The sequence below is a fragment of the Lissotriton helveticus genome, chromosome 2_1 (assembly GCF_964261635.1).
Source record: "Lissotriton helveticus chromosome 2_1, aLisHel1.1, whole genome shotgun sequence".
NCBI classification, from domain to species: domain Eukaryota; kingdom Metazoa; phylum Chordata; class Amphibia; order Caudata; family Salamandridae; genus Lissotriton; species Lissotriton helveticus.
This window is the reverse complement of record NC_136059.1, coordinates 390,110,433-390,137,829: the sequence shown is the minus strand read 5'-3', so window position 1 is coordinate 390,137,829 and position 27,397 is coordinate 390,110,433. Positions and strand designations below refer to the sequence as shown.

The 27,397-nt window shown below is 42.6% G+C and overlaps 1 protein-coding gene across 3 annotated transcripts in view; it reads right to left on the bottom strand.

Annotated features, from left to right (window-relative positions):
• Positions 1 to 16,407: 16,407 nt before the first annotated feature.
• The window catches only part of FBXO4 (F-box protein 4), a 293,565-nt gene continuing 282,575 nt past the window's right edge, over positions 16,408 to 27,397 (bottom strand). For 2 of the 3 annotated variants that reach the window (XM_078675013.1, XM_078675012.1), the window contains exons 5-7: positions 19,979 to 20,157; positions 18,004 to 18,179; positions 16,408 to 16,695 (exon numbers count right to left, since the gene is read on the bottom strand). In XM_078675013.1, coding sequence (XP_078531139.1) covers positions 16,612 to 16,695; positions 18,004 to 18,179; positions 19,979 to 20,157 — 439 coding nt within the window. In that variant the 3' untranslated portion in view covers positions 16,408 to 16,611. The remainder of the gene's footprint in view (positions 16,696 to 18,003; positions 18,180 to 19,978; positions 20,158 to 27,397) is intronic. The other variant, XM_078675014.1, reaches the window with a different exon arrangement.

The following is a 27,397-nucleotide window of genomic DNA, read 5'->3' as shown; positions in this document are numbered from 1 at the left end:
GGATCTGGTGGATTGACTGACACCTATTGATATTCACCAGGATACAATTCCGGAGGAATATGTTATCGCAGGGGCAGTAGGGAGAGGGGACCCAGATCAATATTTAAGAGCATGTGGTGTAGTGGGGATTAATAAGGATCCAGTATTTAGCTTAGCTAAAAAAAGTCGGGGAACTGGAGAATGCTATTGCTCCAAACATAAGCATTCACGGTAGTGGTAAAGTTGACCATCGCCCAATTGAACCTGTGCTGACCTCGACTGGAATTTGCAGCCTTGGGATGGCTGGCAGACCCCTATTGGAAGGAAACGGCAGGTCGAGTACACAACTGACTTCTGGTGCCCCTAGAATCTTATCTTGGAATATTACAGGCCTCGCCTCCACACTAGACCAACTGGATTGGGGGGGGGGGCTGAAACACATTGATTCTCACAAGATATGCTTGTTCCAGGAAACTTGGGCGGTAGAGTTATGGAGTATCCTACTGGCCATGGGGGTACCATCTTATCTTTGTGATCAACTCAAACGTAAAAAAAGAGTATGCAATTGTGGGCCCGGTAAATGCTGGCTCACAGTCCCAGACATGTCTGTTGTCCCATCGTGGACTAATCCAGCACAACATCACAACCCTAGGGAGGGTTTGTAAGCTCCCTATTGCATGTGAGAAGGGGCCATATGGGGCACGTATGCTAGAGTAAGATATGGTAAAGACGGACGATTGACAGCCCCTTTCCCTGTTGACAAGGGGGTGAGGCAGGGCTGTGTGCTTGCGCCGACCCTCTTTTCACTCTTCCTAAACGGCTTAATTGAAGATCTACTTGCCACGAAGGATTTGGATTCCCCGAAAATATCATCTCGCAAATTTCCTGCATTAATGTTTGCGGATGATACCCTGCTCCTCTCGAAGTCACCTATGGGGATGCAGCGAGTTGTTAAAGGAATTCAGCCAGTTTTGTAAAAGGAGGAAACTTTTAGTTAATATTAACAAAACAAAATACATGGTCTTTAACGCCAAACCGACCCCCTACCCGCACCCAGTAATGGACGATATCGCACTCGAGCGAGTCCATATCTTTGAATATTTGGGTTTATCCCTGAATGATCAGATGGGCTGGGACCCGCAAATTGATAAGGCTAATCTGAAGCTTACCCAGGCAATAGGGGGATTACTGAAAGTCCAGAAGAGCTGTTCTTCTAAAGCTATAAGCCCACCGCTAGAAATATATAAAGTACAATCGCGGTCGGCTTCTCTCTATGAAGCTGAACTTTGGGGGCATAGCCCAATAAATGCATTGACCCTCACTGAAAATAAGTTCATTAGACGCATTATGGCTTTGCCAATAAATACTCCCCTGGCACCCCTCTGGGTATCCTCCCAATGGTCTACTTAATCTCGAGCCGACCATTGCTTTACTGGCGACGGTTATGGAGTACACCCGAGCTGAGACACTACAGGGAGGAACTCAAGGTATTACTATCGTCACTGGGGGCCAACAGTGTCCTCTGTCTTTGACCAAGCCAAAAGACAGAGGTACCGACGGGCAGAGCGGGGCCTCCCACACCGAGCAGTTGCCGGGCGAGGTGAGGTCTACTCCCATATAAAGCTGGGAATGGATGAACACCCTACATGTTCTGGATACTGAAACAGTCACTTGTACTCCAGGTCTTTGGTAGGGATATCGTACCAGTTCTTATTAATTACATTTACACTGAAATTCTTCTTCATTGCAGTAGCATTTTTCAAACTAGGTCCTGAAGAAAGCCAGGTTAACATTAACCATTATGGCTGAAACATGTCGACCCTGATCCTATTGCCTTGAGATAGTTATTATTTCAAACTATCTGGTTTTTTCACTTCTTTTTAATCTTGGCACTTGGCAAACACTAAATAAAAGATGGTGGTGTTTTCCGGTAGCTATTTTTGACCCGCACTTTTTCATGCACCGCACTTTTCAACATTTTTCAGCACCACTCTACTGAGAACTTGGACAGTTTAGTGTCCTCTAGATGCAGTGTGAGCAAAGTCCCCCTCATTGAGGGGTGCACTTCACTGTATCTATATATATATCTCAGTCCCAAATGACAATGCTCCGCCAGTGAGGTGGGCTGATGTAACGTGTCTCAGTATAGTGGAACTGAGTCCATTGGGGTTTTTCTAGCTTAACAGTCTCACCATTTTGTTGACCAGTGTTCTCCTAGTTTTGTTATTTGTATCCAGAACAATGCCACCAACAACCCAAGTGGGTGTGAACAAACATTGATTGCACTAATGCCTAGTCTGGACATGCATGATCATGCAAGTGCGACTAAAATTGAACAAGTGCCTTTTCTTTTTAAAATTACCAATTGTATTGTGTTTACTTTATTTGGCGTATATATAAATATATCTACACCTATAACAATCGAGTGCATGTGTGCCTGGTCTATTTAAAATACTAGCTGCAACGTCTTTTTTGCTTGCAGCAAAAATAAATGTGGACAAGTACATTTAAAATGCCCCAAAAATAAATATGGAGAAATAAAAGACAGAAATGTTAAAAAAAGATACCATAAAACCGGGAGCCCTAGTTATAATATCGCCAGTTTTTAATGAATAATTTGACAAAATCTATGACAAATTTTCCAGGGAGGCCAGTATCCCTGACACTCACATCCCTCCTTCTACAGCCTCCAAACAGAATAATGTTGTTTTAGCTGGCACCCCCCCTGCAGGATTCCAAAGTAGAAGTGATGCTAAAAACAGCTAAATCAGGTTCCCCTATGGACATCACGACAGCTAGACTATTAGCCCTGCTGGCACAGCATCTTGCCCCTCCAATATGCACTTTATTTAACTACTCTCTGTCTCAGGTGAAGTGCCTCTGGCTTGGAAATCTGCTCAAATCCTTCCTATTTGGAAAAAGATTAACGTGCAGAGCTAACTACCACCAAATTTCTCTCATTCCGCTCATGAGAACACTTTTGGAGAGATATATCAACTTGCAGCTTAAGGAATACATTGAAGCCCAAATAAGACTGGACGCCTCGCATTCTGGTTTTAGACCAAAACACTCTACCGAATCCACCCTTATAGGTGTGACGGACTTCATTAAACTTTCTCTAGATAATAATAAGGCAGTATAATTAGTGCTGCTGGACCTGTCCGGAGCTTTTGATACTGTAGCTCATCACAGGCTACTGCAAAGACTGACGGAAATTGGTGTGGTAGGGCCGTAATCTTCTTAAGCAAATTATTGAAAACTTAATTTTTTAATCATTGACCGCCCTATTACCCCCTATTTCTTCAGCTGTCAGTGTGGAGCTACCCCTTCGGGAGTGACTCCAGGCTCAACAAAATCTTCATTCTTCTATTCTTCTAAATATAGTGAGGAGACCCTGCACAGGGCCTGGCTAAATATTTAGATTGAATATAATACAAGATTTTTACTAAACGTCTGGTAGACTGCCCATTCTTTCAGCTTTCTGAGGAGCTTGAGTTCAGGACCCGGAACAATTCCTGAAGAAATTTCATACACAATGCCCTGCAAACCTCAAACATTGCCTAAAATCATGCATTTTCCTTGCTGTGCACCTTTGGAATCTTAAGGCTTTGAACAGGGGGCAATTGAGAAATCCTGGCGCTCACTTATGTGTTTCACACAATATCTGTACTGTCATTAATCTGTAGTACAGTGCTCAAAGGGAACGTGATCACATCCACAACCTCAAAATACTCTAGGATTTACAATGCAACAGAAACACTACTTAAAAACAAGCATTTGTATAAAAATTATTTCTCAAATTCCAAAGTTCATTGATGTTATGTGTCCAATCTTTATTGCTCCATTGTGCACTGCCAACAGATGTTTCGTAGATTGGGCATCTTGCTCCACAACTTCATCAGGGCTACAGCATATCACACCCTCCATTTTACATAGGCCAAAAAAGATTTCCTTAACGTGACTAGTATCACCCTGTGACAAGATACATGTTTCCACGTTATCCTCAATATATGACAGTTTTGTGGAAACCCATGCGCAAATTTATACAATACTGATGCATAGCTTATGGTCTTAAGTTTAAAGACAACTACAGTTATGAATGCCACTACAATAAATATACAAGACCATTTCTTGTGTAGATGTGGGTTACAAACATGCCTCCCCCACGGTCTACTCCAAAGCGAAATCAAGACATATATACAATCAAATAGCATTCTCAAAAAGTTTACTTTGTATGGAGGGGCAATATATGTCATCTTTTATGTGCTAATCAGTAAGTCCCAATTTAAACCAACGAAAAAGTGCACCAAATACCTTATTCTTGTTATGCATATCTAAAAATCAATATATATCATATAAGTGTTGAAACTAACTCTACCGATCTCCTCCTTATCAGCACTTTGTGTAAAAGGCCAATAAAAGTGCACCCAATACCTTGTTCTTGTTAAACATGTCTGAAAACAAAGTTAAAGCAAATTAGTGCCAAAGCTTAGTCTACCGATCACCTCCTTACCACCACTTAGTGTAAAGCGGCTCCTACCTCATAACCAAAATTGCAGTCTCGAGTTAAGCTCAACAGAAATTTAGGTGACTTGTCAGTTTGTGTCCTTCAAATGCCGCTACAACAAGTTGTATCTTAGCTCACTGCAAACTCTAACAGTCATTCGTGCTTACCTAAAAATACAGCTCAAAATCGCACCAAATATGCCTGGGATATATCAGTGAGTACATCCTGTGATACCCGTGTTCTTCTAGGGCGCCATGTTTTTCTCCCTTTGTTTCCTCGTAGGAATAGAAAACTGACGAGGCATCTTCCACTACAGCGGCTGCCATTGTAATGTCTGTATTCATTCTGAAAATCCCTAACGTATCTATTCTGCAACTAAGTCTCCATTGTAACTGCTCCATATTTTAGGAGAGTGGCTGCCATATGTTGATGTTTAACATAACAGCGTCATCGTCAAATTGAATAAAGGACAACGTTCCTATCTCTATTACAGCCGCTATCTTTATTTATTTATTTATTTATTTATTTTTGTGATTTTTATTGCGCAAACAAATACCCTGGGGTGTCTCGGCGCATGTGTGAGCTAACAGGACCATAATAATAGAATTCACTGGTCAAATAACCATGTCTTTACGAGCCTCCGGAAGCTCATCAGGTTGGGGGCATTTTTGATATTTAATGGAAGAAGGTTCCAGAGTTTTGGTGTGGCCACTAAAAAGCGACGGTCTCCCCAAGTTGCCGTTCTGGTGCGAGGTACCGGAAGAAGGCAAGTGTTGGCAGATCTCAACAGTCTTTTGGGGGTGTACAGCTGGAGTGCCTCAGTCAGGAATTTGGGTCCTGTTCCATGCACTGCCTTATAGGCAATGCAGAGGGCCTTGAACTTAATACGGCTCTCTACTCTGAGCCAGTGAAGCTGGCGGATGGCAAGAGTAGTAGGCTGGCGGCGAGGGATGTTTAAAAGAGTTCTAGCAGACGCATTCTGTACCGACTGTAACTTTGACAGCACAGATTTCTGGGTATTAAGGAAGAGGGCGTTTCCATAATCCATTTTGGAAAATACCAGAGTGGTAACTAAGGTCTTCCCGGCGGAGGAGGGGAGATAAGGCAGCAGTTTCTTTATTTTCTTTAGCATGAAGAAGGCAGAGGAGACAACCTTGTTAACATGAAGGTTGAAGGTTAGTTTGCTATCGAAGATGACTCCCAAGTTCCTCGCTTTTGCCACTGGGACAGGTGGGGAGCCCAATTGTTTGGGCCACCAAATGGAGGACCATTCTGGGGCGAGGTTGCCAAAGGTCATAACCTCGGTTTTATCCGAGTTGAGCCGTAGGCAATTGGAGGACATCCACGTACTGACAGCAAGCATTGCTTCCTGAAAATTGGCTGCCACTGCTGTGCCATTCTTGTGGATCGCCAGCACCAGTTGGGTATCATCTGCGTAGGAGGTTAATCGCACCCCATAGGCCTTTATTACCCTCGCTAAGTCCGCTACGTAGATGTTAAATAACGTGGGACTTAGCGAGGAGCCCTGTGGTACTCCACATGGTAGTGCAGAGACGGGAGAGTAGAAATTACCCAACTTAACTGTCTGAGTGCGGTCGGCCAGAAAAGATGAGATAAGGTCTCTAGCCGAACCGTCAATCCCCAGAGCTGTGACACGGTCGACCAAAATAGCATGGTCGACCGTGTCAAATGCAGCGGATAGATCCAGAAGAATTAAAATGGCCGTTCCTCCCTGGTCCATGATGGTTCTGATTTCATCAGAGGCTTTTATTAAAGCAGTCTCCGTCCCGTGTCCCTTCCTGAAGCCAAACTGCGCTTCGTCTAAGAGTTGGTACGTGTCGACGAACTCTGAGAGCTGTATATTCATCAGAGCTTCGCAAATTTTGGCCGGGAAGGGAAGACAGGCAATTGGTCTATAGCTGACCGGGGCGGAGGGGTCCAGGGAGGGCTTCTTCAGAAGAGGCTTAATCACTGCCTTCTTCCACGGAGCTGGATAACATCCGGTTTGAAAGGCAGTGTTACAGATTTCCATGAGTGGGTGGGAAATCACCTGACTTAAATTAGCCATCACTGAGGGAGGGCATGGGTCCAGAGGAGATCCAGACTTGGTGATGGAAATAAGTCGGCTAATTTGATCTTCAGAGGTGTCAGCAAAAGAGGAGAGATGGTCATGGTTATTATGGGGAAGTTCCTTATTGCTAGCAGTGGATCTAGCCCCTGTATCACCACCAAAGGATGCATAGATATCTGCCACTTTAGTAGTAAAAAAGGTGGACAGTGCGTTGCAGAACAGTTAAAACGGCCTCAATCTATGTGTTTACAATATACCACCAATTCAAATATTATAGATGGGAAGTGGGTCAGAATAAACAGTCATATATCGGACACCACCTCACGTTATCAATACATAATTTATGGAAAGTTATATTTAGATAAATACTGGTAGAAATAATATCTTAAAGTCAAGATTCAGTCATTGTCTCGTTTGCGGACAGTCCAATCTCTTGACCACCACTTGCATCACTTAATATTTTAAATTTGAAAGTCAGTGTTTCATCAGCTGACAATCCAGTCTCAATACCGCCACTAAGTTGGTAAACTCATGGCCGCAACTTTCAATCTGCAAAACTCAAATTAGACCACGCAAAAATGTTATTCTGCACCAGTACACATATATATATCTAATGTTGCATTGATGGAGAAGCAATGACGCACCCATCACATTACATTTATACATACTACTGCATTTTGTTCAAAAACTTACATTTTTTGTTGCATTAAGATGAAACTTATTTTTTGTTTGTTTTTAAATTATGATTTTAAGTAATCGAACAATAAACAATAATCAACTGGCATTACAGAGAGAAAAGGAAATAAATAATTAAATCCTCCAAAAAGTACTGTAGCTCCTGATCCACAATCCTCTCTCAACTGCTCCCAAATTCATAATCTACGTAGCTTCTCCCCGACGTATGTCTAGTTCCTTGCTCCCACCTCATGGGTCACTGGCCACATGATCAATATCAAAGAATTTAAAACTCCTGTGTGGCCCCTGTGCCTCACATTTCAAGGCAAGAACCGCTTTAGGCTATTTTTTGTCACCTGATTTCATTGCCCTCGTATGTTCATCCACTCTGTCCCTGAGAGCTCGGACTGTTCTTCCCAACATATATGTGGTCGCACTTGCATATAAGTACGTTCACAACAAACTTAGTGAAACAATTGATATTTATTTATTTATTTATGACATTTAGAAAGCGCACTGTTACCAAACGGTGTCCTGGCGCTGAGTGAAAGCTCCCCTAGCCTAGCCTGAACTTAGTGAACGAAAAGCCATGGTTTCAAGAGTTTTCAGAATGTCATTAGCTCTGTGATCTGTCCAGGGCCAAAGGAAGAGCATTCCAAGCCCTCGCAGCCCCCAGGGTAAAGCTTCTACCACCCCACCGTGCTTTCCTTGTTCGAGGGATCACGATCAGCCCCTGATCGGATGACCGAAGATGTCTACCCGGTCGATACCATTGAAAATACTGGGCTAGACATGGTGGGCCCAGGCCCCGAAGGGCCTTGAATACTGTGCACAAGTCTTTAAAGGCAATCCGTTTCCGCACTGGGAGCCAGTGCAGCTTCACCAACTCCTGGGAAACGGAGGCGAACTTAGGTATGCCTGTGATAAGACGAGCTGCTGCATTTTGCAATGCCTGTAGTTTGTTAAGGAGCCCCTGTTGGGCACTGAGCAGTAATCCGTTACAATAATCAAGGCGAGACAGGACTAAAGCTGTTACCACTGATTTCCTAAACTCATCCGGTAAATAGGGCAGAATCTTACGTATTATTTTCAGTGTGAAATGAATGGCTGATGACATTGCATTGACTTGGGGCCTAAAGGTAAGTTTGTCGTCCATTAGTACCCCTAGGTTCTTAACCTTCTTGACTGGGGAGGGAGAAACACCCATCTCTTCCGGCCCCCATTCTGGACTCCAGAAGTTCTCTCTGGATCCGAAAAGTAGAACTTCGGATTTAGCCGAGTTAAGTTTTAAACAGTTCCTGGCCATCCAGTCACTGACTGCTAGCATGCACTCTTTGAATTTGATGGCTATGCCTTCCTCTCTCCCTGGTAGCAGTGACACCACAATCTGCGTGTCATCTGCGTATGATGTTAGCTCGAACCCATGGGATCGAATAACTGGGGCCAGTGAGGAAACAAACATTGAACAGGGTGGGACTCAGGGATGATCCCTGGGGAACCCCACAGGCAAGCTCGAATGGTTTGGACTCGGACTCTCCCAAAGCCACCACCTGGATCCTGTTAGAGAGGAAGGCTTTCAGGATCTTACGAGCTTTCCCCTGAATCCCACAGGCCTCCAAGCGGTCCACAAGGATCGTATGGTGGACCGTATTGAAAGCCGCTGACAAATCCCTCAGGATCAGGGCTGCTTTACCTCCTGCATCCATCACTTTCCTAATCTTCTCGGATGATTTGATTAAGGCAGATTCCGTGCTGTGACATGCTCTAAAACCATGTTGTGATGGATCAAGGGCTTGTGTGGCCCCTAAAAATGCGCTAAGCTGACTATTCATGGTTCCCTCGACTAACTTGGCCGGTAACGGTAGCCTGGCGATGGGACGATAGTTGTTCGGGTCGGAGATGTCCAAATTGGGTTTTTTCAACAACGGTAGGATCGAGGCTTGTTTCCAACCAGATGGAAATTCACCAGCCTCAACATGTTGTTAAACAATATAGCTAAAGTGGTGGCTATAGGAGCCGCCGCTAGCTTTGCTATTGTAGCCGGACAAGGGTCTCGAGGGGAGCCTGATTTTATGTCAAGCAACCGTTTCTTTATCTCCTCCTCACTTACCGGTGAGAAGCTCAGGAACCTACCCTCCTGTGTGGATTATGAATTCATCTGCATCCCCGTTGCTAAAACATCTGGTCTAGTCAAGAGCCCATCTGCACATCCCCCAGTGGCAACATTTATAGAAACCTCAAGTATGCTGTGTCAGCCAACTCATCCGTTGTTGTTGTTTAAGGGAACAGGGGCTCAAAAGGTTTTTAGTGACCTTCCTTTATGAAAGGTAATGTCGGGTTTATCTGAAATGTATTCGCTTAGCATTCTGTCTGATTGAAGTAAATGCCAAATGAAGACATGTGTGAAATCTATGCGAGGTTCAACTGTAATTATTAATCAGTCGTACTTTCTTTGATTTTCACCTGACTTGTTTATTGACACCAAGTGTACTTTTCTGATCTACTTTTAAGATCCTGTTTCTGGCTGAGTGAACAGTATGTTTATTGTAGCCCCATTGAACAAATTTTGCTTCCATATCTTTTAGACATTTCTGAAATTCTTGGTCATTGCTACAATTGCGTCTGGCCCGCATAATTTCCCCAAAAGGGATAGCATTTATGTAGCATATGAGATGTGAACTAGTCGCATGCAGGGTCAAGTTGCAGGAGTCTAAAGGTTTGTCTGGGCAAGGTGCTTTTTATCTGAGATTTTTCTGGAAAAGATTCCAATTGAAGCATTTCTTTGACATGAAGTGTTTATACGTTTATTTACACTCTGTTCATCAGATTGAATGAAAGGAAGAAACAGCCAACATGTGTTTCGTCCCCTTACATGGCCATGCGGCCTGGGGCTTCCTCAGGGCGTATAGTTTCAGATAAGTTCTATCGGTGTCGTAGGTAAAGGAAACATTTGGGGATTCTATATTTTGGGCGTAATGCCAGGTCTAGTAGCTGTAATCCAGGAACGTCAGTGGCCATGTAAGGGGGCGAAACACGTGTTGGCGTTTTTTTCCTTTCACTCACTCTGATGAAATGCTTCAATTGGAATCTTCTCTAGAAAAATCTCAGATGAAAAGCACCTTGCCCAGACAAACCTTGAGAATCCTGTTTAACTTAGGGGGTTAGGGGTTTCTCCCCCTGTCAAGGGCAAGAACCAGAGAAAAAGAGAAAATGATACGCTTAATTCATTGGCTAGTAAGGGATTGGGACCTTTCACCCCTTCACTCAAGTTGCAGGAGGTTGACTTAAGAAATAACCTACTGTTAGTCCTATTGTTATTAATATAACGTTCAACATCTAGAAAGACAATCTTCTCATCACTATACTGGTATGTAAATTGCATGTTTGAATCATTTGTGTTTATGTAATCATAAAAGCTTTTTAATAGCATCATATCTCCCATCCAAATCATAAGGCAATCATATAGGAGTTGCCCCATTACAAAATATGGTCACTCCACCTTACACCACATGGGACCTAGATCTGGCCCTCCTCCGGCCACCCAGAGGATCACGAAAAAAGGGGCAAACTTGAAACTCATCGCAGTCCTTTGTAGCTGTCTATACCACCATTCATTGTTGAACCCCAAAAATGTTTTCCAATATAATTTCTGTCATTATGAACAGCATTCCTGTGTGTTCCAATAGAGGTGTAGATCTAGTGTTTAGAACTAGCCTAAGTGCTGTTATTTCTTTCTCGTGTTTGATTCTTGAAAATGGTCAGTCCTTGTGTCTTTTAGGAAATGTATCAACGTGTAGAGAGTAGTATTCATCGCCATTCAGCAAAGCTGCTTCATGCCATTTCTTCAGTTCATCATTAATATTTTTAGCCAATTCAAAAGTAGGGTTCAAATCCAATTTTACATAACACAACTCATTATTTAGTTGTGTGTATAACTCCTGGCCATAATCAACACTGTTCATGACCACAATGTTTCCCCCTTTATCTGCTTCCCTTATTATAAGGTCATCACATTGCAATTGCTTCAGAGCAACACGCTCTCCGGGGCTGAGGTTATCCCTACCCCTGCCCAATTGTATCAAAGTTCTACTTTTCCATCTATCTAGGTCCCACATACAGATTTGTGAAACCGCTCTAAATTGTGATGAACACTGTGACTTACTCTTAGGTCCACTGCCCACGCGTCATGGAGGTCTTGTATCAATAATTCCCTGTACACAGCATTCACTTTAGGCGTATCAGATCTTTAGTAAGTAAAGGTATTGTACATTGAATTATCAATACATGATTTCCATGACACAGTATTATTATAATTCTCCGATCTTGAACAAGTTACAATGTTCCTAGGGTTCTTGAGGAATTGGATATAAGCACTGATTCCAGTGTAAACAGTGGACTTAAGAGTAGTCACGGTGGACACCACAATTGTTGAATGGCAACAATTTTAAGATGTTTCACAAATTGGTAACCTCCTGCAACTCGACCCTTCATACGACTAGTTCACAACCCACATGCCAGATAAATTCCATACCCCTTTTGAGGAATTGATGGAGGCCACATGCAATTGTGGCAATGAGCAACACTTTCAGAAATGTCTACAAGATACAGAAGCGAGATTTATTTAGAGGGAATACAATATACATACTATTTGCTATGTCAGAAACAGGGATTTGAAAGTAGATCAGAAAACTACCTTTGATGTCAATAAACAGGACAGGGCTAAATCAAAGCAAGCACGAATAATTACACTTGGACCTCACACAGATTTCGCAAATGTCTACAGAAACATTGGCATTTACTCCAATCAGACAGAACGCTGAGCTAGTGCATTTCAGATGAACCCTACATTACCTTTCATAGAGGTAGGTCACTACATACCATTTGGAGCCCCGGTTACCCTAAAGAACAACAACAGATGTGTTGGCTGACACAGCATCCTTTAGGCTGCTTTAGGTTTCTATATATGTGCCCACTGTGGGTGTGCAGATGGGCTCTGGACAAGAACAGATGTTTTAGCAATGGGAATGAAGATGACTGTAAGCCACACAAATATCAATTGTGGCACTAAATTTGTTCTGTGCGTTTTTATATGCACGTGCAACCACACATATGTGGGAAGCACAGAGCTCCGGGAGGTAAAGTGGTTGAACATATGAGGGCAATCAAATCAGGTGACACAAAATACCCTGTAAAAAGTGTGTGTGCTTAAGGATTTTTTCCACTACTGGAATCTGAGAGGATCCACATAATTCCTACACTATAAGGGAAAGCTGGGTGATAGGAATTGTGGAAAATGTTAAAATATGGTGACCCAAGCACAGCAACCTTTAGTTGGCTCCATTTTTAGGGAAAAAAATGTTTTCTTACACAGCACTTTTCCCCCCACACAAAAACCCACAAAATGTACTATATTTAAAAAATATATTTTGTTCCCTCCACGGTATATAAAAACCCTCCATACCTTTAGAAACACCAGGCTATTGGAAACACTTTAGCAAAAATACCTTTTGTGTAAAAATAATTAATAAAGGTTTAAATGTGAGCTACCCCCAACATCCAAAAAAGGGTTTAGCAGTGGCGGTTAAAGAGTGAGCCCAAGCAGTCAAGAGGTTAATGGTAACCATCGTCTTTGTGGGAGGTTCGGTGCTTGCTGGGACCAGGAGGGGTTCCTGCAGCTCCACTGGTTGGCAGGATTCCTCTGCACTCTGTGTGGCATGGGTTGTCCTTGGTAAGGTCTTCGCCTGCTTACACATGCAGCAGGTCTCCGGAGACGAGAAGGTGTAATGGGCCTTTCCTGTTTGGTAGGGGATATGCGTTCATTGTTTCTCCACTAAGAGATCCCCTGCAGAGATAAAAAAAGGTCCCTCTGAATGAAACGAAATCCTTCCAAAGCATGAATGGCTTTATTCACTCATCTCTTCACTACATTTACAGACATGCATGTAAGCTCCTCGTAGAGTGTAAATATAATGAAGCAGTGTTGAACAAACAGCAATATAGGAAATGCAATGCTTAAAAAAGGCACACCCCTGGAGCACGCAGTCTCTGAATATTATTAAAATGCAGTAAATGTGGTATGAGAAGGGATAGGGGAACGCTAAGGTGGCAGGAGGAATTTGCACGTTCTTTTTAATAACTCCTAATGTCTCCGTTTGATCTGATTCTAGACACTGGCTGTTTTGGCAGATAAAGACATTGTCCAGGAGCAAAGATTATTGTTACGAGAAAGAAGAATCTGTCACTAGAGTCCAACACACTACAGATAATACTTGGTTTATTAATAGAACCAGTAGAATACCTTTGGTGATGCTACATTTTCCAATAAGACAATGATAACTTGTTCAATTAAGACACCTTACTTTTCAACATGGTTGGTGATTTCATGTTTTGTGGTGATAAATAACTTATCCCACTTGCAGTAGGTGCAGTCTTCTCCACTTTTCTCAACTATTCCCCATGCCAACCATCACAAAGTCTTTTGGTACGTCACTAGCCTTGTTTTTCATTGTGACTTGTACAAGCACCATAAGGTGCTTTTCAGCCAATCTTTCTCACTGTATCACTTTTGCCTTTTGATCAATGTAAGGACTTTCTTGGCTTTCCAAGTTAGCTATTATTTTCTAGTTACTTGGGACACATTTTAGCAGCATCGATTTCTTTACTTCACTAAATGTAATTGTTTTGTATTACATTTCACAGCTCCATCGGATGCTTGAAATTTATTGTCCTGATGACTACTCACGCATTGGTCCAAAAAGTTGAAACGTCTGCTCTATTCAAGTAGCTTTCTGTACCAAATAGTCAATAGTGTTTCAGGTCCTTTGCCAAGAAAATATGCCTGCACGTGCATATATTAAATTCATTCTGGGCTAAAATGTTCTTCGAAAATGTACTAAACATTGCTTTTTAGTTTTTCACATGCAATGCATCACCATCACTTCCTAAGCACGTTGCTTCTATAATAAATGATATAAATATGAATTGTATATTTTTCAACATATGATTTCAACAGTGCCCTTCCCACACTACATCCAGTATGATTCTGTAAAGAGGAACCACCATCTGTTTCTATGTTCAGTTTTAAAAAGTCAGAAGCAAAATTTCCATCTCTTCATAAAAGCTGAGGTGACTGAAGAGTACTTGACCAAAGGGTCTGACACTTTCAAGATCATTTTTTCCATCAACTGTAAATAGGACATCTTCGCTGACATGTCTCCGGGTCAAGATATCATTGTAGCGCTCTTTCTGCCCAGTCTGTGCTGACTCAATGTCAATATGAAAGGAGTTATCTTCCTGCAATATTGCCATAAATAGCCTTCTGACCCCCTTCGTTTGTGTGGATATAAAGCTGGCTCTGGGTCATTGTTTTTTAGCCCCACTACAAATCACTTTAGGAATGCCATGTTATTAGGCAGCAAGGCACATCCCTTCCTAGAAATGGGTTATTTGGAGAGTGTAGGGTCAACACATCACTTAGGTAACAGCTGTTCAAGTGGGAGCATGGAGAGCATTTATTTTGCCACAATTATGCTTCTCTTAAACTATCTATTACTCACTCTGTGTATTATTTAAACTTCTGTGCAGCTGCTCAGGTCATTCATCTTTTAGATGTTTCCTTCTACCCACTCTACTTGCCCACTCAATGCCAATTTGAAAGGAGTCATCTGCCTGCTGTATTGACCTGATTAGGCTACTGACCCCTTTCCCTCACTGGCTGGCTTAGATGTCACACCTTTACGAATGCTCTTTTAGGATTTGGATCCTATTATTGCTGCTCCTGGAGCAGGTTTTGAGGTCTTTGCATCCGCGAAACAAAAGTTAATGTGACACTGTCTAAAGTTATGTTATTGCAATTGAAGCATTGATGTCATACCCTGGATGACATCCTGTCTTTACTATTATCGGTTTTCCACTGTGAGTTGTTCTCTGAAAGGATTTCATCCAAATCAGTCTTGCGTTCTGCCAGGCACACCTTCAGATCCTCATTTGAGGCACTCGAACACCTACTATCAATATATTCACAGGCACCTCGTGCACAATTCTAGCTGTGGTACAACAGAGGTTTGTTCAGATGACCAAGATTGTATAAAGAAGTTCTGGTATTCTGCCGGGTCCTCACTTGGAGTTATCTATCTCCACTGCATCACAGTGACCGAGCAGGCCCGTCTTCTAGATGGTTACTATTTTATACGGCTCTTTGTGCACAAAGGTTCTGCACCATTATCAGTGGCTCAGTGCGTGGATGCTTCTATTCCATATTTACCAAGTTGCTGTACCTGCAAAGGCCATTAACTAATATGGCGCTGGACAATCAGCTCAGGTGCTCTCCATCTAGATTCTAGCAAGTACGTTTAACCATGCTCTATCCACCCTCTGTTCCATTCCCTCACATACTTGTAGAGCACAGTTTTATCTCTGCCGCTATCTCTATTTGTTCAAAATGATCCTCATGAGAGCAAGCTACATCTTTGTGGTTCCATGGTACCCGCATGATGGCTCTTGAACTGTAAATTACATTATTTCTTTTTCAACAGTAGTCAATAACATTTGTTGGCACTCAACTATCATTCACAACTTGCCACATCATTTACGGCCCCAAATTTTCTACCATCATCTGTAGAAGCAGGGTAAGCCTAACATGCGGAGGTGGTATGATGACAATCTCTGCCTTACTCAGACTTTCCACTGAAACGAGTACACCATGTGTGGACCAGCAATTATCATTCCTGATATTACCTGTTATTGGCTCATTTGCTCTCCTTATAATCAGTCCAGATATGTGACGGTCTTTTGATGCCAGGAGAGAGGGAAGGACATCCTTTTCAGTTGGCATAGGCCCAAGCCTGCAAAGCTCGTTTTCTCCAGCACTCTCAGATTTCTCTACTCGATGTCTGCCCACATTGGTGGTTGCACATGTGCTCTATACAGGGCAATTAGCCAGGTGACTATACAACTCACCTGGGCAAAGACAGGGTAGCCATAACTTAATCTCTTGCACTTTGCTTTTAATTGCTGCAGATTCTTTCGAGGCATTATGTTTGGACAGTGCTACACAGCAGTAAGCTTAAAATAAAGATTATCCAGGAGTTGCTGAAGTGTGTATTGCTACAAGGTTCATGTTCTTAGAAAGTACCCTCAAACCTGAAATTACATTTAGAACATTTACGAAAATAAGTAACATTTGAAAATATATCTTTTTTAATACAAATTTAGTAGGAACTCATTTCAGGTGCAGTTTAACAAAATATAAAAATTCCCCAGATAGAGAAAAAGTATTAAATGTTTCACATGGAATTGATAATGTCTTCAATATTATGTCTATATGGACAATGCTGATCTCTTATTGAGGAAATGACAGTGAACCTGTTCTCAGGCATTTTTATGTCTTTACGTCACACTCTCCAAGAATCCATTCAATCCCATCCAATAGTCCAGTTAGTGCTGTTGCTTCTGTATCCTGAACCTAAAACATAAACAAAAAACAATGCTGTCAAATGTTTATGAGTAATACCACTGAAGTGTTCCTTGTTTTCACATCTGAAGTGCACGTAAAACCTTTCAGGCCAATATATCAGATAAACTGCGCTGTACAATGAACAATGTAGCCCCATTTCGTAAAACAATTCTTAGCAGAAGAACCCTCTTACCACCTCCCCCCCAACAACTTCTGTTTTAGTCAGACTTATTTGATTGACGCAACATGGAGTTGTACCATTATTGCTTATTTTTAATCAACACGTATTTTGTAGTTAATAGCTTATTTATCTCTGAAATTTCTTTTGTTTGGTTACAACGTCATTTTATCTCATGAGCTGTTTTGGATTGTGTATGTTGTTGTACACACTCGTAACTACCCCTTGCTTGAGCTTGACTCTACTACCTAATGAGGGAGAGGATGTCGCGTAAGGGGCAGAGCGGTTGACTTTGGAAGTGGGGGGCCAGGTACGAACCTTGGCATCCGCTCGACATCCTGTGGTCTGGGCTAAAAACGTAATCTCCCCAGGCCTACCAAAAATGAATGTGGCATTGCGTACTGTAATTAGTGCTCGCGTAAAGAACTCCAATACCTTCGGGTCGAATTTGCGCTATAGGAAACTGCAAAAAAATCAAAATAATAAGGAGCGAGGAGTATGTTACAGCTACTAGGGCTCACACCTGCATTCGAAAAGATGTAGTGCAGAGGTCTGGGGAGAGGGAGCGGATCCATACCATATGACCAAATGAGATACATTTGTACACAATGACTCTGAATCATACTCGGCGTACATAGTCAGTAACTATACTAAAAATATGTAATGGATCCGACTACCAATTACAAACTTTGGATGTTCCTTGGTGTAGGTGCTTTGAAAGCATGCCTTCACTGCATTAAGCTTTATGTTTTCTTCCATCTCTGCCAATGCAGTGACTTCCTCAAGGTATATAGTTAATAAAATTAAATATTTGCAATTTACTAATAAAAAGAGGGAAAGAGAAAATTTGTACCCATGTTTCAGGAAAGTAATGTCATGTGTATTTTAGAATACAAATCCTAGGAGTTCAACTGAGACTTAACTGCGCAAATGTAGGAATATCCATATTGAGTTCCCATACTAACTTGTATCAAAGTGCAACCAGGTGTTTGCAGTCCCTTCTCTATTCCCCTTTCTAAGCAGTTTGTCCACCATCCTTCCCGTCCCACTGTAAAATAAAATGTAACAGTATAGAGGGAGCGGCAGCTATAAAAAGAACACTAATGACCTGGAAGAAGAGAAATGGAACAGTATCATACCATCCAGGGGCGTTTTAAGAGATTGAGGCACAGCTCGTGTGCTATGTAAACACAGGGGATCCGTTTCACTCCTGCTTGACCGATGCAAGACAACACCAAAAAAGGTCTGTTTGGAGACCCAAAAACTGGGTCAATCATTGCCATGATATGGGCAATTTCTTCCTGGCGATTGTGTTCTGAAAAGAGACATAAAAAGCAGAAATGAACTGTAGGTGGCATGTAGGAAAGTAAACTCATGAGGTGTGGGCAGATAAAACATTGATACACTTACTAGCACATTCCTATTCTATAGGCATTTCCTTACAAGCAATGTCCTGGGCTCAACACGTTCTTTAGTCACATTTATCTTGGCCACATTACAAAACATAATCTAAATATTACTAATCTGATCACATTCCCTGAATAATAACACTGAGTGATGGTTTGTGTGATACCTCTAGCGCTAGCGAAATGATGCTGTGATAAAGAGGCATCCGTAGCTCTAAAAGATGTATTCCCTGTCAGAAAAGGAAAGGGATGATCCAAACTCTCTATCAGATAGGACAGCTTCCCAGGTTCCCACGCAGTTGATATGTCCATGTTTGGATGAGGTAACCACCCATATTTTACAGGAAAAAGCTAGCTCTCCCCACGACCCTCGTCCCCTTCAATTTTTAAACAAGTTCCTGAGATCTTCGGCCCCATCTTAACCTCAATGTTTAAACTCTACATTTATGGAGGGTGTTTTTCCCTCCATCTGGAAGAAGGCATCGATTTTGCCTCTTTTGAAAAAATTAAATCTTGATGAATGTGATCCTAATAATTAGAGCCCAATTTCACGTCTCCCAGCTACAGCTAAACTGGTGGAAAAAGTTATGAATAATCAACTTATACGATATTTACATGAATATAACTTCTTCGATGAATCCCGATTAGGAGCAGAGCACAGCACCAAGTCCGCCCTGATAAAAGCCACTGATGAATTCAGAGCAGTCTTAGATGCAGGTGGTGCTGCGGCCCTTATTGTGCTCGACCTGTCGGCAGCATTCGACACATTAGACTATAACCTGTTACTTGCCCGTCTAAACTCATTGGACATTACGGACAATGTGTTAGCTTTGATCTCCCCTTTTCTATCCGATAGGATACAATCAGTTGCCTTGGACAATTATGATTCCCCGTCTTCCACTCTCCCATGTGGGGTCCCTCAGGACTAATGTATTGTGCTGAAAGTAGATTTAAATAAACTGTGAGCTTGAAATTCTCCAAATGCTTATACATTCTGGGAGGATGTTCAAACTACATTTATCGCACATAGGTGCAGAGCTCCCCAGGAACCCATGTGGAACATGAATAGGTATGAAAGATCCCTGGACAAAGAAGCTTTGAAGATGCTCCAGTTTTTAGCCAGTTGTTGGTGAAGAGGAAAACAGTGAACACCAAAATAAAGGATCCAGACCACAGCACAGAGGATATGGTTGAATGATCTGGTATTTTGTAAGGATATGGCAGGCACTTAATAGAAATTTAAACCGGACTGTTAGGGCAATTGATATAGTGATAGTGTATGAATGAGTTTTGTTTTTTGCTTAACAGACCTTCAAATGGATGATCCGCGGTAACAATGCTTTTGAATAAGTCTGATGATGGAAAGTGGTGACTTACCAACTGTGTTGGGCTTCATTTCATCAAAGATCACAGAGTAGTTAATATTTATTCACTGTGTATTTCACTTATTTATACTTTATAAAGTCTGGCTGTGCAGCAAAATAATGTCTTGATTGGAGTGTTTCTTTTAACTAAAGGTGCTATTTTCAAAGTAATGTGCTTGCCTTACATTGAATGCCCAGAAAAGTTAATTAATAACCTATCAAAAAATAAAGATTTTGTTCTGTAGCACATCCAGTCCCCGTTGCCAAAAGATTAAGAAGGCCAAGACAAACTACAACAACATGCCCAATAATTTTAATATAGAATTTTTTTTTAAATCACTTACTATTATGTGCTTCCGCATTTGCAACGTAAATGAATCCATCGACTACCCTGCAGACCTCCTGAACTTGTGGGATTATACTGTATTGGACTGAGAGTTGATCCTCTGTTGTGCCATTCGCAGGAATAAACATTTTATTGACTGAAGCATTTAGACCTGTTCGGTTTCTGTCTCTTTCCTTTCTGCAATGTACAGCAAAACACCACTGATTCAGTTACTTGTGAACAGAACGCACTCAAAATGACAAATCGGTTATTGAAAAGTAATCTGGACCAAATTAATTGACGGATACTGGCCTATCCTGCAAATTTCCTTAACTGCGTTGCAATTTTGAAGAAAAGGATTTCCTTGCAAGTGTATATACATCACAAAATACCTCATGAGCTGTGCCAGAAAAATCCTTAAAATAATATACAGTAATGTGAAAACCTTGTACTACAGAGGTCAGAATGATACTGCAGTATGTGTACAGGACTTAGTCACCCTTTGTGGGGGGCCTAAGAGTATTTTGCAATGGGTGGCACGCTAGGTGTATTGTATTTGCTGTGATCCTATGAGGTAAGCACTTTGCTACTGTGCATGGGAGACCAAAGAGGTGCTCTAGTCTTGACTTGGGGTGCAGCACCAAAAGTGTGATGGAGGCGGTGCAAGACACAGGCACACTAATTAACCGCAGGCGCGCTAGCGGTTTTCCCGCTGTGCGCGGCGGTTTTTAAAAAGCCGCGTTACATGACGAGCTCAGCTCGTCATGAGCATACGAGCGTCGTAGCTCATGACGAGCTAAGCTCGTCATGAGCGCAGAAGGGGTTAAAGATAGGACTAAATATATGGGTAGCATGTGTGTATGTGTACACCAAAAAAGGAGAGGTACTCAGAAAAGGTCTTGTAATTCATATGGCACCATAGGTCAGGGATGCTGTCAAATAAGCAAAATGGGAGCTTGGAATTGGTGCAGTAGCCATACACTTTTTTTAAAGGCAAGCACAATGCCTACAAATACATCTCATGAAAGCAGGGGAAGAGCAGTCAAGGATAACAACCTGAGAAGAAACTAAATCATCTTCAAAAGTCCTAGACTGCAAATTACTCACTACTTTAAGACTGGTCGCACTGACTCATCGTAGCCTTCCAGATTCCTGGGCACTCAGTCCCATCCTGCTGATCATTATCACTGTGAAAATATGACCTGAAATCTGTCTTTATTGGCATTAGAAGGTTAAGTACGGTAAGTCTTGCCACCTAGGAAAAATAAAAGTACCCCCCCCAACTCCTATTACATTAAGGCTGGTCACAATGTCGCAGGTCGGAGTGGTCAGTTAATTCTGCTGCCATTGTAACTTTTTTTTTTCCTCGTCTTTTAAAAGTGTTGTAATTAATCTTTGCTAGGATTTCACTTTATATCGCTAAAAAGAGGAAGAAATCATTTGCGCATTCAATAAAGGCGTTATTTTAGGAGACCAAGGATTAGGGCACTGACCACAAATCCCCAACATTTACCATCAGCAGACATCTCTCAAGCAAACAGAAAAACAATCTGGAAATAAATAGACATGTTTTGAAGAATGTTATAATGAACATGAAGTGTATATGCTCATCTTGCTCTGCTTTGTTTTTTAAATATTGTCTGAGCACAATTTTGGGAGGCTCATTAGGATTTGGTAGTCATTTGATTGCTTTCATCTTTCTTACTAGAACAGGTTTCTTATAATGTGATAATTCATGCTAGACCATTTCAATACGAAGATTATTTCAAACTGAAGATATTCTGTTCCCCTCGTATGAGGCTACAAGCTTCTCCTACTTTAAATAGTTTGGATTGCAGAAATTACAATAATTTACAATAGATACAGTGTTCTAATATTCTTTTTAACAACAATCTAAAGTTAAAAAACAAACACTACAGCTTAGTTGACTGAGCTTTCAATTCTACTTCGAGTGATGCTCGACTTTCTTGTTACCGGTTATGAGAAAGCGGAGATAATTGTTGTGCCTTAATTTGTGGTTTTATGTATGCACGTGCTAGTATCTATGATGTAGTGGATTCTGAAGGTGAAAGTGCTGGAGATTATGGGAAGGGCAGTTGAGAATTATTGTGGTGGAGACTGGAGTGTCCCCAAGTTTTGAGTTGCAGTAAACCGTATTTGGAAAGCAAAAGTATACAGATGCCTCTCTTAACACGGATCAAGAGACCGAGGCCTACAACAGAAGCCACAACACTGTCATCGAGTACAGGCCGTCAGTTGCTATCCAAGCGATTCCATCATCAGAAGCTGCTCAGCTTTGCACCGTTTCCCTGGAGGTGCATGTTCACTAGCATTCCATTGGTTACTCATCCATAAAACAAGCTACTAGGTGCAATCTCTACTGCCAACTGGGTGCTAACGAAAGTGGTTAAGGCTGGGAGGTTGGAAGGCGTTTGGCAACATACCATCCAGGAACCATTTTCAAACGTGACATAGTGTAACTAGCAACCATCTCATCGACAGCGTCATGGCATCCAGTTTGCAGGAGGGGTTGTAAATATCACTGGCGACAGCTATATTTAATGTCTAGGTGATGCTGTTGCCAGTCTGAGGTTCCGTGAAAATCCTTGTTGGTGTTTTGGGCATTGCCGAATATGGACGAGTTTGGTATCTATGAACCGTAAATGGCGAGTTCGGTAAGTGTACGCGTTTTCACTACACTACCTGGCATGGTTCGCCTCATTTACGTGTTTCTACATCTGAACCCTTGGGTTCCATTTCGGATACGGCATCCATTTTGTTTCTTGCCCTCACGTAGTCAGTGAACAGGCAACTGTCCGCATCGTGACCTGTTAGTTCCCAAGCCATACGGAAGACGCATATTCCTTTCATGCGTCTTTATGACCGGAGGAATGACACTGCAGAGGTAAATGGCTCAGCTTGAGGGTAATCTTGCCGTACCGGCCTATTGTTTCAGCCGTGCACGTGCTGGGATCAAGCTCTTTGATCCTATGATCATGTTTCCAATATTACCCCCACACTCTTTTCTTTAGGTGTGCCTGACTTCCTAGCAGCTGTTCTTGTCTCTTTACTCTTGCTCATTTACAACTCAAGTGGAATGTACCTAATGATGGGAAGATGTGCTTTTACAGTTGGAACTGGTGATGTTAATGTAATTATGTTCCGGGGTTCTGAATACATGAAAGCGATCCTTTTGAATTTTAGTGTGGGAACTGAGCTGTAACCTTTTGCTTACATATTGTGCAATGACAAGATCTTGTATAAAAGAGAGCGAACCACAAATACAATTTGAAGCAGACTCTTGGAACCTACACTCTGTTGTACTTCCCATGACTTTTGCATCCCTGCAGTAATAAACGCTGATCTTTGACGCCGAAGGAAGTCTCCCGTGTCTCTGTCTTTAGTGCGCCAGAACAGGTATCCCACGAAGGTTTTAGGTGTTGTTCCCTGGCACCGCTGGGCCTTAAATAGTCCAGTCCTTCAGTTGGCGCCCAACGTGGGGCGACATCGGCGGTACCGGTCCAAAGCCTGACGATTGTGAGGAACTTCGTGTGAAATCTCCGAGGAAAAGGTGCACCCCGCCTCATCGATCCCGTTGTTGAAATAAGTGGTCCGAAGATTTTTCCCGCGAAGATTCCCGCCTCCTGACGGCTGCGACGGACTGATGCCCTGACTGTCGACCTGTTTTCGACGCCTGGCGTAGACCTTTCGTACAAGCGTGACGATAGACGGGCCTTCCGGGTGACGCCATTGTATTTTCAGTTAAGTATTTGTGGGTCGCTCCCAGTCCTTAGTTGTTGTCGAGCCTTTTTAAGCTTTGTTGTATGCATGGTTCCATTGCATTTGTGGTTCTTAGTTGTTGGTCCTTAGTTTTTATTTGACAATTGCAATTGCCAAAAACCGAGGGTTTTGTGTTCCACGAAGAATTAGTGCTTCGGTAACCCTTGAAGTTTGATACTAGGTTAGTGTGCACGATGCCTAGCCATAGTGGATTTCTTGGTTTCTTTAAATGTTGCAACAAGGATTCCTGGTTGGAGGACTCGTGTCCGATACCTCCAGTTGGAACTCCGATATATGAGCTCTATAGTCGACATGGTGTGGGCCCTATTATTTATAATAAATATTGGGTCCGTTACACGAAAAAAGATGGTGTCCTTAGTTGGCCACCGCATGGAAGTTTTGAACTTACGATTTTAGATAATCTTGAAGCTAAATTATTCAAAAAGAAAGCTAGACCAGCTATGTTTGATTCTTTTCGGTTGTGGCGTAAAGAGGCCAAGCAGAAAGAAATCAAACAGCTTAAAAGGGATCGAAGAGAAGGTTTCGTTCCGATAATGCAAGTTGTACAACAATGTCAGCGAGATAAAGAAGAAAAAGAAATAGAAGTTTCCACTAGACTACATCATATGAGGATAGACAAATGTTATCCGGTTCTACCAACTAGTCAGGATAAGAAAGAAGAGGATTCGAAGGAGGATCCGCTGTTAGCGTATTTGATGAAATCGCCACCCCCTTATGCACAGGGTGCTACGGCCCCTGTAGTTCCTCCTATAGTTCCGCCTGTTGTTCCTCCGGTTGTCCCTCCTGTTGTTCCGGCGGCTGCGGGTCAGCCCGTTGTTGGTCCCACGTTTGTCGCACCACCTGTCTCTATTCCTACTGCTCCTTTGCCTGTACCCTCTCTGCCTCTTGTCCCTGCCACCCCGACTACCTTGCCTGCTTCTGCTGTGTCTGCCTTCACTTCAAACGTTGTGGCTCCTGCTCTTCTTTCTCCTTCTGTTCGTAGTCGTATCCCTAACACTGTTGCTACCCTTTATTCACCACTTTCTGGTCAGTTATTTCCATCCGATACTTCTGAAACTCCTCAAAGACGGAGTCAGATCCCTAGTGGAAGGGAGAAAGAGACGCTAATGACAATGGCACGTAGGTGGATAAGACATCCTGCCAACTACCCCCCCACGCATGGTTTTCGAGACGTTTTCTCAGTTTAATGAGCCGACACAGAGATTCGTGTTCGAAGAAATGTGTAACCTTTTGAGGGAACAATGGTATAATGACAATTTAGATAACGTACCGCCCGATATAATTGAACTTCAGAGTCAATTTTCGAGCGGTATGATTGTAGGTGGCGATGTACGACGTGCCTTAGAGCGATTGTTATCGTTTAGACCCACAGTGCCTTCTAGCGTGTCATTTAATGATGACGACTTAGAAACTTGGAAAACGGCTCCTGGTCAGTATCCTATGAGGGAGGTTCCGCCAGTATGGATGCCAGGTGATCCTGGTGCTGCCCCTCCGATCCCTCCGCATTTCCAAAGAGTTTGGATACACCTCCCATGGAAGCGATCAGAAGTCAAACAGTCCTTGCCTGATCCACGCAAGAATCCGGCGGGTTACTATAAGGAGTTGTCTCAATTGGTAGATGCTACCATTATGAACCTTGCCGACATCGACATGCTGTTCGGTAATGTAGTACCACAGCCGGTTTGGGCGAGAATTCGTCAGGAAAATCATGCGAATGAGTTGGGTGGTGATTGGGCTGCATTAATAGCGGCTGATGGACTACAAGTTGGTGGGGCTAAACCTGAGCAGTTAACTTTGGAACTGCCTCAGAAAATAATTACGCTCATGAAAACGCTCATGCCGGCGATGAGAGTGAACTGGGATAAATTATCAGCTTGTAAGCAAAAGAAGGACGAGAGTGTCTCCGATTTCTTCACTAGGTTCGAAGAGGCATTTGTCGATCATAGCGGTCAGGATATGGGCACTGAGGGAGGCCAACGTTTATTTGTCGATAAATTCGTATTAAATTTGTTGCCTGAACTATGCAACAAATTGAAAAATTCTGAAAGTGCATGGGCTGTCTCAACCACTGCACAGATATTAGCAACGGCTCAATATTATGAGAATAGGGAGAAAGAAGAAAGTGATCGTGTAGATAAGAAAACGAAAGAGCTCAAAACGAAGGTTTTGTTGCAGCAAGCGTATCCTCCACGTTCGAATCAAAATGAGTCGCAACAGCAATATAGACCACAATCGCAGTCCTCCAGAACACAGCCACGTTCTGACTCCTCTGACTATAGATCTACACTTGGGTATAATCAGTGTGCGTATTGTAGAAGAGAGGGTCACATAAAATACGACTGTCCCGCTTTGCGTGACAGTCTTAATGGTGTATCATCACGAGGAAGCCGTGGTGGTCCTCAACAGGCATCTCGAGGTAGAGGCCGCGGTACCATTCACAATCAGAATGATCGCCCTCAGAATTCATCAGATACGAATAATTGTTTTGACCAGCGAAATGCGGGGTCAGTTAGATCTACACAATATCATGTGGACGATTACTACGTTGAACATGAGACTGTTGCAATCGATCATTACTAGGACAGCCACCGACAAAGAGAGGGAGTAGTATCAGTTTCGGTTGATCAGAGTGGGCCTTACGTCGCAGTAGCTACTTCTGGCGTAGTTGAGCCTTTTCTGTTAGACACTGGTGCGACGAAAAGTTCCATCATGCATTCGAAACTCCCTGGCGCACCTTTGTCTGGCTTAACAAATGTTTCCGTTGGATTCTCTGGCGCCCCTGTTAGCAATCCTGTTTCCAGCCCTTTGCCACTTACGATTGGCCCTCGTGAGCTAGAGGCTCCATTGATTCTATCTACTGGTTGTGGTGAGAATCTTTTGGGCTTGGATTTGTTAAAACGGTTATATGCGACTTTGTATTGCTCCCCTGAAGGAGTGGAGCTTACATTAGGTCAGAGAGTAATCTCTCCTATGTACTTGTCGATCGATAAATTCCCACCGGAATTGAACTCCCTTCCTGCGTCTCTATGGGCCACAGGTCCCAATGACGTGGGTCTCTTGGACATCCCACCCTATATGATCAAGCTGAAACCAAATGTGCGACTGCCACGTATACCTCAGTATCGTATCTCCATTGAGGGAGAACGGGCGCTATTAGCGATTGTACACGACCTGATCAAAAAGGAGGTCGTTGAAGAAACTCGAGGAAATGTGTGTAATAGTCCTGTACTACCAATTTTAAAACGCACTGATCCATCTAAACCTCCTGTGTACCGTTTCATAATCGATTTGAGAGAGGTGAATAAAATCGTTATTCCACAATTTCCCGTGGTCCCTGATATCACCGCTTTGCTGACTCTGATTCCAGCTTCTGCCTCCTGGTTCACGGTGATCGACCTAAAGAATGCTTTCTTTAGTATCCCGATCGCTGAGGAAAGCAGAGACCTATTCGGATTTTCATTAGGTGGTCGCAGTTTCAGACTAAAACGCGCACCACAAGGCTATTGTGAAAGTCCGTCGATCTATAGCCAGGCACTTAAAAGTCAACTGGATGCATTCTTGTTACCGACGGGTGCGGCTTTGATTCAATACGTTGACGACCTATTAGTGGCAGCTGATACGGAGGCTATTTGCAAAA